The sequence below is a fragment of the Diadema antillarum genome, unplaced genomic scaffold, assembly GCF_040938485.1.
Source record: "Diadema antillarum isolate AM-2024a unplaced genomic scaffold, OU_Dant_1.0 seq00000615_RagTag, whole genome shotgun sequence".
Classification (NCBI taxonomy): Eukaryota; Metazoa; Echinodermata; class Echinoidea; order Diadematoida; family Diadematidae; genus Diadema; species Diadema antillarum.
The window spans coordinates 317,550-330,869 of record NW_027271539.1 but is presented as its reverse complement, the minus strand read 5'-3'; the positions used below and the strand labels follow the sequence as shown (position 1 = coordinate 330,869).

At 40.4% G+C, this 13,320-nt stretch overlaps 1 protein-coding gene across 1 annotated transcript in view; it reads left to right on the top strand.

Annotated features, from left to right (window-relative positions):
* LOC139735957 (GTP-binding protein Rhes-like) overlaps nt 1-10,678 on the top strand; it is a 58,617-nt gene extending 47,939 nt beyond the window's left edge. The window contains exon 2 of the mRNA XM_071646711.1: nt 10,107-10,678. Within this exon, the coding sequence (XP_071502812.1) occupies nt 10,107-10,678 (572 nt within the window). The remainder of the gene's footprint in view (nt 1-10,106) is intronic.
* The last annotated feature ends 2,642 nt before the right edge of the window (nt 10,679-13,320 follow it).

Here is a 13,320-nt window from a genome sequence, read left to right as displayed (position 1 = left end):
AATCAGACCATGCAGGTGTGTTTACACTCGTCGAGAAAGCATGTATAAAGTGGTTAGAGAATTAATGTGTTTTTGTTCAGTCATGCTCATCGAAGAACGGTTTTATGTATTTTCTTTCCTTTTCTGGGTTCCCGCTGTCGTGCGATTGGCCGTTAGTAGCTGATCGTGGAATTTTTGTTTGTGTCAATCATAATTTGCGTCATTGTTGAAATCATGGTCTTAATCGTTGTGTAGTCATGGTGATCTCTTCAGACCTTGAGGTCAGTCAAGGCAATCGCATTGATCGTAGGCAAGTCTTAAGTTACGTTCAGACGGGAGCCCTTAACCTCGAAGTTAGGAAACTTCGAGGTTAGGGCTTGTAGTTAGGGACCGTGAAGACGCACTCGTAGTTAGCAAACCTCGAGGTTTGCTCGATGTTTCGAGCCACGAGAAATCTTATGGTTAGCGCTCTAACCACGAGCCGCGGGGGGTCCCCACTCGTAGTTAAGCACCGTGTGGACACAAAAAACAACGAACTCGAAGTTAAGAGTGACCTCGCCGTAAACTCCAGCCCCCCCCCCCACAATTTCCCTCTGCTTCCGGGTCAACCTCCCAAACGTACACCACAAATACACTACACATGAAAAACCTATGACGCACGACACAACAACATCATCTTTTCTTCTCATGCGCTTGATCTCTGAAACTGAACATGTCGAACTCGCTACTGTATTCTATATTCTTCTCCGACGCTAAAAAAGAAATGTTTTCGACGAATATCTTCATAAAGGCATAAAGTCATGACGGTTGAAAAATTCTCTACGATCAATGCAATTGCCACAGCTGACCTCAAAATCCGATAAGATGTGATAAGATCACCACGACGATTCCACGTTTTTAAAATCACGATTTCAAAAGTGGCATAAATTGTGATTTACACAAACAAAAATTCTGCGATCAGATACTTATAGGGACGCTCTTCCGGAACACAAGAAGTCTAGAGAATATTCGAGTGAATAAGCCAATCCTTCCTTTGTGTGAACCTTACCTAGCCAGTCGTAAAGGCAGCATGGACATGATACTTGTCAGCCAAGCTCTATACGCGAATTCCTGTCTGCGAACTCTTTCGGATCATTGATGAATTGACGAAAATTATGCCAATCTTCCGGCTAAGTGGAATCCAATGAACAGTATACCTCCACATTACATATCAGACCCTTTTGCAAAAGAAGGCAGAAAATTTGTCTTCATACCATGCTATATATAGCGCGATATTTTTACTTCGAGGGTAAGCCACATACGAGCGACTCTGAAAACTCGTAACTTTCTTATTATGGTGGGGACAGGATGAATTGGAATCAAATAGACTATCTATGTGTGGTTTACTTTTCTCATCGATTTTTCCTGAATTTGGACTTGCTATTCTGATCGCGAATGAAATCATTTCAGCTGATGCACCCATACTCACCTATGCACCTAATTTTAATGCTATAACGTGTGACGAATACTGATCCCCTGTTTATGACAATGTGCTATGTTTGTTCAGTTGATAAAGTGTGGTGTCGATGAGAATACCATCAGGCACTCCTGTACTCCCCCCCCCCCCTCCCCAAAAAAGAGAAAAATAATGATAAATATTAGAGAGAATAGCAGTCCATGAAAGGGGCATTGCATGTTTAGATAATTAGGTTGCAAACCAGTCCGCAATCTAAAGCAAAATAATTGGTTTTCAGCGGCTGCTTCGAATTATACTGAAGAAAGGGAACGCTCATGCGCAATGTAGCGCTTTGCCACGGATAAAATCACAATGATAAATACTATTACATGTTATAATTGATATCTAATAGGCACCCCTGAAAGAACACTGTCTTCGGTCAAATAGCAAGCTTCCGATTCGACCCGGTTGGCAGCTTGGACCCTCGACCCTGGGCGAGAAGTTCATTGCCTTTGAACCCGGACCTTTGGATAGCTTCAACTGTTAGCCAAAAGGATTAATAAAAAAAGAACAGTGAAAATGCCCCTTTGAAACAGCATTGTTTAGCTTGAGCTGTAACCTTAAGTTAAAAAACTCTGGGTATACCGTATTGTTCGAACTGAAACACAGCTATCGGCTAGTTGTAGAATTGAAGCTATAGAGTAGGTTAGCAAGACAAGACTAACGTCTTCATAGCTTGCCTCAGACGTTGGTAGACGGCGTGCACACTTCTCTTTATTTGTTTTGTTTTGTTTTGTTTTCACACGTGTGTTTTGTGTAAATGGCACCGGTGTCGATAGGGCCAGAACAAACCGATATCTGTCGTCTCGGGTGACCGTAAATCCGGCGCTGAAAACGGCACGCTCAGTTTGAACAGTTGCAGGCAGCGCAAGGCTGGTTCAACGCTCCTCTTTGCTTGTCAAATCACATGTGGTTCATACGAGCACCGGCATGCCGCAGTGCGTAACCTGAAATGTCATGCTTCGACTGGCATGAGACATTTCAGAGATGAATGCTAATAATAGCGCATACCCCAGTTTTCTTTTACTCTTCTTTTTTCTCTCTCCCCTCTCTTTTTTTTTCTCTCTCTCTATCCTTTTCCCACCTTAATACAGTAAACCTGCATGTATATATTGCGGACGTCCACAGGAGACGAAAAAAGTTGCCGTTATAGACAGGTAGAGCGGGGTCTCTAACATGGTTTTTCTTGGGTTTTTTGTGTGTGGTCGTATAGGGCAGGTGGCCACTCGGGCAGGTTTGACTGTACATGTTGATACACATACTGCATGATTATTTCGTGCATGTATGTCTATAGCGGCCACCCAAGTGAGAAAAAAAGTGGCCGTTGTGGACAGGTGGCCACAGTATACAGGGTTTTAACGTGGCTTTTCTCTAGGGGGACTTGTTCTTTAGTGGTCGTATAAGGCAGGTGGCAGCTAAGTAAATTTCTCCCCCCAGGTGTCCCTCCTCAATGGGATTATTACAGTCAACATTCTTCTGAAGAGTTCCTTGATCACTAATACAAATAAAAATCTTAAACTCTGACAGATTCCTAGATTACGAAACATATTTACGTTGCGTTGACTCTTTAGAACCCTGAACGACCATATTATGCAGACTTATGCAAGTGTTATGAGGACTTATGCCACGAAGGGAAAGCACGACAGAGTGTCCTTTTAAAGCTGTGTGATGAATAGCAACGCTGTCCGTAACAAGGCTGTCCCTGCGAAATGTACGTTAAAAATGATTAGTGGGTAATCTGAATTCTTCATGAGCGATATTGCACTATCTCTAATCACATTGCAATATGGAAAGGCAAATAAATGGATTTTCGCTCCCATAACTGGCAGTGAAATACGATTACGTACATCGCTACGAGGGACTGACGCATATTATAAGGCAACGCGAAGCGCGTTGAAATAATGCAACGACTGTGTTAGATATAACATTATGAAGAGGGTTTAAAGGGAGTATCATCCTATCCAAAGGGTTTAAAGGGAATGTCATCCCACCTAAAGCAATGTAAAGGGTTTTAAGGGAGTTTTGCCTCACCTAAAGGGTTCGCACATATAGGGATTGGCTGTGGTCTCTCTCTCTCTCTCTCTCTCTCTCTCTCTCTCTCAAAAAAAAAACCCAACAAACAAACAAACAAACAAACAAACAAACAAACAAACAAACAAAAAAAAGGACTCAAACGCTAATTGCCCCGTAAGTGAATTCTTCAAAATGTCCTGCTCGGAGCTTATCCACTTGAAGCACTGGAGAATAAAACAACAAAATTGAATTAACGGGTAATTTTTCTTTGTGTCATATGTAATGACATCCGATGGTTGAAGAACCTCGAAGAAGTATGTATGTGTTATTATCAAATTTCAAACACGAGTGCAAAACATGTACTGAAAAGTAAGTATCAATTACAATATTTGACATGTGACTACATCTCTCACGGTGAATGCGTTCGTTCCTATTTTCCTTATTTGTAAGGAAGAATAGATCTTTTTTGTTCCTATATCAGAATAGTTTGTTGTTGTTGTAGTTGCAGTTCAAGATTTTCGTGTTATTCTTGTTCATGTTATTACGAGCTCCATTATGATACTTCAGCAATGGTACGGATGATGGACTATATCCTATTGAAATGTTAGAAATATACAACGACACTGCAAATTACCATCATTCCACGATAGTGAAAATTACGATCAGATGATAAAAGGATACTTGATATGAATGTAGGATAATGAAGAAATTCATATAGCAAGTCATCTGGGTGTCAGATGTTGATAAGCTTACTACTTCATGGGTGCAATAGCGATATATTTCAGATGTCCCTGGGTTCTTTTCAGAGTAACAGAACGTAATGATATAGGTGGTGCTCCTGCTAGCATTGACAAACTAGAAATGTCGCTACAGCGACTGGTTATACCTCCGCCAAACAACATTTCATAAGCTTTGGTCAAAACAACATTTCATAAGCTTTGGTCAAAAAACTGAGGAAGTAGTTAAATCCGCAAGATCTTTCCTTGATCTTCTGCCATTAATATGCCGTTACCATGGCAACGTACTTTCGGGTACTGTCGAAAAATGCATCTTGCACATCTACAACCAAAGGCACACATCTGTACCAAGTTTCATGGAAATTGGGCAAAAACTGAGGAAGTAGTTTGCAACACATAATTTTCCATCATTTTGGCTCATAATATGTGAGCTGTTACCATAGCAACATACTTTTTGTCACTGTCAAGAAATGTGTCATGCTGACCTATATCCTAAGACAAACATTCAATATGAATTCCATGAGAATTGGAAGAACACTGATGAAGCAGTTTTGCCATGAAGCATTTTGCCCTATATTTTACCAATAACATGCCGTTACCATGGCAACGCACTTTTTGCCACTGCGGAAATATGTGCCTTGCACATTAACATATTCAGATGAACATCTGTACCTAATTTCATAAAAATTGATCAAAAACTGTGGGAGGAGTTCGCGACGCAAGATTTGTACCCATTTTTGCCCATAATATGCCGTTACCATGGCAACGTACTTTTGGGTACTGTCAAAAAATACGTCTTGCACATCTACAACCCAAGGCACACATCTGTGCCAAGTTTTATGGGAATCGGTTGAAAACTGAGGAAGTAGTTCGCGACGCAAGATTTGCAACGGACCGACCGCCCGACCGCCCGACCGCCCGACCGCCCGACCGCCCGACCGCCCGACCGTCCGCTGATTCCTATATACCCCCTTCAAACTTCGTTTGGCGGGGGTATAAAAAAAAATGTTTTAACATCTACTGCCGATGTGAGCGTATATATGCAATTTTGTAACAGTCTGAAGGAAAATTCGCCGATAGTGAGCATAAATAAGATTACATCACAAACTCGAATTATCTGCTCCGTGTTTTCACTTCAAACTATAAAAAACAAAAGGCATGTTTTTATTTCTTTAGGGCATTTGAGTAATCTACGATGTACAAAACATAATTACCAATTCGGTGGAAGATGTTGCAGTGGAATACACACACACACACACACACACACACACACGCACACACACGCACACGCACAGACGCAGACACACACATAGACACACTACACACACATAACGCACACACACACGCACACACACACACATACACACACAAACACACACACAAATCAATAACAACGCGTGATGTGGCAGTAAATAATAAATTTAATATAAGTCAATAAGCACGCATTCCCAGAACAATCCCTAGAAAAGAATCAAAAATATATTACGCAATCTATAATATCACCATGTGTAATTAAACCACGGGGAGTACATTATCATGAATTTGTGCATGCAGTATGAATAATGTATTTGTAGACGGCACATTACTGGACGCCAAAGATCCGCCCTATGTTTGATACGAAATTGCTGATACCCCTAGAGGTGCTTTTTGTAGGTCGTTCATTCCTCGAGCTCGTATTATCACTGATAACAATATCCACAGGGGTTTTTCATGTTTATGATCGAGGTGGGAGCATGTTTATCACAGGTGCAACAGTCTGTAGACAATATCTGTCAAAAAGTCAAAGCGAAGTTCTCATATAATGCCACCGTGTCTAGCATCGCTTGTTTATTTTGTTATTTTTGCCGAACATGTCGGCCAAAATATATGACAACTGTGAAATCCATAGGTATAACGCCATAAGGGTGTGAGATCTAATCTGTATTTGAATATGACAGTTCTCTTCCTGTTCATGAATATGCGCATCCAGCATATCACCAGCATCTCTACGGAGATGATTGTGATGATGATTATAATCATATTATCTCTTATCAAAACCACCCTTGTTCTGTTGTTGGTCACTCTTGTCACAAACATTGCCTGCGGTATCATCACTTCTCGTGACAGATTGATATCAGAGTAATCATTTGCATCACAACAATTCGGGCTTCAACATTCTAACTCACCATGAATAGTAATTTAACGATTTGAAAGTGAATGATCTAATACAAGGAGTATCTCGATGTACATCATGAACATGAGAGAGTTATTTCGTTTGTGTACGAGCAATGTCCTCACGTTCAACAAAACACATGCACAACAACAAAACAGTGTCTATTAGCACCCAGTTGTGCAAAATGCTTAGAGCAACTTTCACCTACGATGACCTCTAGAGGTTTGTTTGTTTCTTCTCTTCGAACTGCGTGATTCAAAGCAACACTACCCCCTTGTTTGGCACCGACGCAATATTCTCCTTTTGTTCTTTATCCTGCTTATCTTATGGCGCCATCTGTAGATATGATATCAAATTGAATGGGGGGGGGGGGAGGTGTCACAACGTTCCGACAGCATTAAGCAATCAAGTTCATTTCTACAATCAGTCAGCCAAGTGAGATTGTTTTCAGCCATAACCCACATCACAGTATAGTATCATCTACATACGAGCGATGGGTCATTATCCCACACGGGATTACTGACACTATAGTATCACAATAGTTTCATTTCTTGACCACGTGACTTTTTGGTGTCTCGATTCCCTCGTCAGTGAATGACACAAAACCTGATTCGATTAACCTCATTTGCGCCCATTTGTGACGTGCCAGCCACTTGCATAGTCCAGAACGATGGGATCAATAGTTCTCGTATCCCAGGGCAACAGGAGGCGGGTGGATGTAGCGGGAGCAAAGTTGGAGGAACAGCGCACTCCTAACTTTAGCGAGGCGGAGCAACAGCAAACATGATTTTGTTTTTCCAACTGCCCCTCGCTGATTGAACTTTGCCGAGCAAAATGGCTTTTCTCGCTGCGCTGTCTGATTAAGAAGAGTTCTGGTGTTTTGTCCGTATTATGAGATCTTCACCTGGTCTTGCCGACACCAATAGTAAGTGCATCTCCCTTACATGACCGAGGGATTTGAGCGCGGAAAATAAAGCAGCTTTTTTGGTTCTTTCTGCCCTAGATGTCCTGACTGTATAGTACATTCCATCTTAGAGAAGAAAGAAACTGAAATAATGTCAGTCGCGAAATCGGAGACCCGTTCATACTGCAAAAAGCTTGACACGGTCTTTTGGTAATTATTAGATATTTTTGTTTAGAGATGGGTCAACAGAGTAAAGTAGTCCTCATTTTTATGGTCTGAAAAGCAGGCACTAAAGTAAACTCTTATCACAATGTCCACGTTCTATGTGGAGTTTGAGAGTCAGAAGCAGGAAAAAATGCCTAGAACATTTATACTCAATTCTTTTTAAGTGTCAAGGAATAGTGGTGTTGCAAAGAAAAAAATACCAAAGATGCGACGCACGAGTCAATGAACTGTTTAAGTATACTGCAGCAAAAGAAAAAAAAATAATCGATTTATCTCTAGATTGAAATGAAAGACTAGCAAATCCAGGTGCTGAACATCGATTCGAGTCGTCAAGACAGGTGCCTCATATTGAAATAATGGTGGTAGCCCCCCCCCCTTTTTTTTCTATCTCCTGATAACCTGTTACTTCCGAAATCATTAGTTCCCTGTGAATTCGATGAAGGAATTTCCAGAAAAACATTCGTTTGAGAACTCGCGTGTTTTGTTAATTGAAATAACGCATAACCACCAAATTGTTTTCGTCAATTCTTACAGTTCACATGTGGACATTTCTTTTTTATCTGGCTGCAAGAGATCAAAAGCTTCCATAATTATGTTTCCAACTATCTTTGAAACTCAATGTTTGAGTCAATGTAGGATTAAACTGTGGTATTTATCACCCAACCGCCTCTGCTGCATCATGAATAACATTTCTTGTCTCTACGGCACCTGAGGTGCCATTCCTAGCCTCAAACAGGTTTTATTCTTTATTCTGCCTTCATTCAAAGTATTGCCCCTCCGGACGCTCAAAAATGAGAGAGGGACAAGTACTTTTTTAAAACAACTCTTCACGGTCTCTTCAAGCACTTTGAGCGACTCTTTGAGACTCATGGAAACGGATAAATCAGTGCACGTTAGGGGACAAAAATATGGCAAAATTAATTCTAAATGCAACGACAACATACCATTATAGCTACTCTAATCACATTCCTGTTGCGCAATTATCTTTTCTCGCTTGGGGGAGTATACAGCGATTGACATGACTTTTTCACAGTTTTACGGTTGTACACAAGTACACAAAATACTGATGGATGATTTTACCTTTTAATTCTGTGTCGCCCAGCTGCTTCTTTCCACCAAAATAAATTCATTCAAATCATTGCACCTACATCTGTCTATCGACACATTACCAATGAAATGATTGTTTGCATCCGTTTAACAACATTGTCTGTGGAGTCACATACTAACATCCTGGCTGAAGTCACAATCTTTATACAACTTATTTTGCAATGTTTGGTTGCTATAGTTACAGAAATAATTATCATAAACCAGACATAGCTTTCAATAATATAAAACTTGAGGTTGATCATTATTTGCCCATTTTCCATAACTGCTTTAGTTGTTCTGTTATTTTCTTACTGTTACTTATCTTATTGTCAGTTATTCGTTCAACACCAAAAAAAAAAAAAAGAATATCCTGGTTTCGCGCATACACGTTGACGCGGTAACACCCAATTGAACAAAACGCCCGCTACGTCAGCACCTCAACATCTGAAATGCACAATATTACATTATAGAGTTCTTTGTTTCAGACAAGTTTAAATTCTTACGAATAATCTGGATTAATAACATCCCACTAATGAGAAGTTTAATCATGCTTTAATACTCTACGGAGAAGTTAGTCAATAAAAGGGTTTTCATCTTTCTGAGTAAAATCTTAGATATTTTTATTTTATAATTCTTTTATATCATCAAAACCATTCATCTCCAGTGATGGGTATGTGGGTGAGAGAAGTGTGTCTTGGGTGTCTTTTGATGGGAGTAACATAGTCTGATGTTTAAGTGTTTATTGAGCACACCTGTTAAAGTTATTGAAATACGTACGGGTCACGTTGTTATACTGAAACACCTTGCCTCAATAAATTGTCAGTTTAGTTATGTTTCGTTACTTACAGAAAGTCTGATTTATAAAATAATGCCATTTTTCGTACTTTAAGCATATGCATATTGTGCAGACATCATTACTAATCAAGCAAATTCAGGTGTTAAAAACTACACTCTTCTCTAATCAGTGAGATAAGTGACTTGTGGCTTATTTAGCTACGTGAAAAAGCGTGATGCTGCATGATTTACCTATTTGGTAACGCTGTTCGGTACTTAATTTGATTTACTTCGATGAGAAGTAACCTTGCATTGAAGTGAAGAGTAAACTTAATTTATCTCATTTAATTCATAAACAATGTTGTTAATGTGGTTGTACGTCATATTCATTCTTGTTTTACTGTGTAATACACTCTAAGAACAAAAAGAAAAAGGTTCAACTTTGCACCTTTACCAGTGTCACACTGGGAGCACCTTTACGGGTGCAACTTTGCACCTTTCAGACCAGCGTCACAGTGCGAGCACCTTCGAGGGTGCAAGTTTGCACCTTTCTGGTCTGAAAAGTGCAAAGTTGCAACATGTGAAGGTGCGAAATTGAGCCTATTTTTCTCCGGATATGATAATGTAGCATCTCATTACAGTACGAGGAAATATAAAATGCTCTAGACCCGGTCTTCCCTATTATTTTTGTCACTCCAATTTGACATATGGCATTTGTTTTGTTGTATCATTTTTATATAGGAGACGCCTTCATGTTAGTGTATTCTATCGACAACAAAGAAACTTTTCAAGAGGTGCTACGACTACGTCAGCATATCATCGACACCAAAAGAGCCAAGGGTATCAAATCGACACCAATGGTTCTCGCCGGAAATAAGATCGACCGCGACGACTTCCGTGAGATCGACTTCGACGACGCGCGTAGGGCAGTGTCTTCCGCCAAGCGATGTTCGTGTCTGGAGGTCAGCGCGAAGGACAGCGTCAACATCGACTGTTTGTTTCATGCTCTTTTCGAGCATGCCCGACTTCCGAGCGAGATGACGCCATCCTTACATAGGAAACTAGGTGGCGATCCTAACGCGCCGCCAGATCTTTCACCTAAGACTAACCCAAGGATAATGCTACGGAAGCGCATCAGCGACGCGTGCGGAGTGATATCGCCGAACGCACGGCGTCCGAGTCTGCGCAGTGACCTCCTGCAGGTGCGCAATAACGCACTGCGCAGCGTGAAGCGCGGGGACGATGACGAGGAGGAAGAGCAGACGGGCGAAGGGACGGGCTTTCGCAAGAAACGTGGCTGTGTGCTACAATGATGACATCCTCCTCGATACCCGAAGTGCTTGAACAAAACACTATTATGCTGATCAGACCAGATGGCTTTCGTTCGATGATTTGACTTCATATTGCCTCCTGCATGTATAAAAAAGAGAAAATCTTCCAGGCGTTCCATTTGCGTGATATAATTGGCAAAGCGATTTTTATATGTTTTCATCAATCTTTATATTTCATAAGCCAATGTTATCGAAATGATAGTTGTTTGATTATTAAGTGTTTGCTGACTGTGTTGTCGGTGTTAATTATCTAACAAAGGATCTGCAAAAATGCAATATCATTGTATCATGAGTCATTCAAACTCATTTGGCAAATTGCTAATTGTGCCACTTGGTTACCGTCAATGTTTAGATATCATACAATTATGAACTTTTCGTTGATAATCATTTACTAGTAGTCTAGCTCAAACATCCCACACAGATTACAGGCTACAAAGTGTACACATCTTCTTCTTTTTTCCACAGTCAATAAAAGCAAATAATATCGGCCATCGATGCAAACCATGATTCCATGATGACTGTACAGTCTGTATTCAGCTGGTATTAGAAAGCGTTCCAAAATTGTGGAGGAGCCTGTATAGCATGCGTGTGTGCGTGTGTGAGTGTGTGGGCGAGGGTGTGTGTGTGTGTATGTGTGTATGTGGGTGATGTGCGTTTGTTCTTTCACTCTCTTTGCAAATGTGTGTTTTGTAAGTATGCTTAACTTTTGCTCTGGTTATCGGTGCAATTTTGGCAGGTACTATTTTTGAAGCATTTATAGTCACCTGGACAATGGGCAAAGCAATGAAAGTGTAATATCTACAAAAGTACACCAAGGTTGAACATACTTTACGTGATATAGACTCTAGTAGATTTGGAGATGCGTGACAGTGTTTAGTAGAAACAGGCCGCACAAGTTGGGCGAAATTACGCTTAACGAAAGTTTGATTTGTCCTTTTATGGCCGAGCACCTGTGCCTCACTTTCAATATCAACGAAGTCAGGGAATCAAATCGGACTCTTGGTAAAATAATGAAAAATCAAAGCGGTGCCGTGAAAGAGGAATGGAAGATCTGGGTATTGTGTATTCATGGAATTGCATCGCGCTATCAAAATCAGATCTCTGACGCATTTACCAAAGGAACGACACTTTCTCAAATAGATACGGTTCAAAGCGGACAATAATGTCCCAAGCAATATATAACTGTGCCATCACAAATAGTGTGAAGACACCTCTTCATAGCTTTGTAACTTTATGGTCCGGAGCCTGTGAGCTCTACTCTCTAATCAAAAAGTCTCTAGCTCTCATTTTCTTGTTTCCATCAGTTATGCTCAGTAAGAGGCGTGTATATGCGTATAATATCAAAATATTCATCATTTGCATAAAGGAAGATAAAGGTCTGAATGCAGGAGACATCAAAGTCACGTGACTGAGAGTTGCCAATTTAACACAATGTCACACGATTTACGAGCTACGAACGGGTATTGTAATCTTCTGTGTCCATTTTCACCCAACTCTCTTCTGTTATTATGTGTGTGGTTATATGTTTGCGTTTTCATTCAGAATAAGCATGATAAGGTTTCCCTTTGAGATGTCCCTTTAAACTTTCAAATTGGTAATTTCTTGCCGAAAGACAGTTTTTGTTAAATGATTAAGTATAAAAACTGAACGAGAATAAATGATTATCTGAACATATCACTCTTACTTCTTCCCCATGGTCAGTCTGTTCTGTAGTTGTGATGAATATTGCCTAAATGCCGCTGTTGTTAACTTTATCTCAATCTGAGTATTATGATTATTATCATTATTATCACAATCTTGATATCATGTGATGTTTGCATGCATGCCTTAATCATGATTATCCGCCACCCTCTGCTCACAGCTCTAGCGTTCTTGTTTTGCTTTTTTTTTTCTGTTCTGGTTTTGTTACTCATCTTTTGGATTTTCGAAGAATTATTGACAGTTTCAATATATAATCTTGCATGAAATGCATGACGATCGTTCATACGGTACTCAAGTATTCAAGTATTTGTCAGAATCACGACGGATCCGTAACATGATAGCTACACATCTTTCATTCTGTGGGCTGAATGAGCTGAACGAGAAACCTACGGATGCAATACTGCCTGTTTTGTGCGACTGGAAACACTGACGACATCTGTCTGCCACGCCCATCAAGTTCGTCTTGCAGACGTCATCATCGTCTTCGTCATTATCATCATCTTCGTCGGCGTCATCATTATCCAAAACAAGAAACAAAAACGAAAAATCAAGACAAACAAACAGACACACAATAGTAAAAAGTAGAATACGATAGGGTGCCCGATAACGTGGCCCAACAATAAGAAAACCAGTTCTGTTACAGATGAGTTATAGAACTTCATCTCAGTAGGTTCGCGCTCCAGACTGAAACCTATCAAACTAGAATCAACAAGTGCATAAAGGACTGTGACTCTACACTAATCGTCACCAAGCAACGTTGGGAGGTATCGAATTCCCACAGGCTCTTCAGTTAAACTGCATTCGTGCGATCTGAGACTCCCTAGTAACCATGTTATTATTTGTCTTATCATCATCTCACACGCGTGTGACGTCACAGCACAAACAACTTGGAGGGAAAATACACCGTATTTTCTTCTTCATTC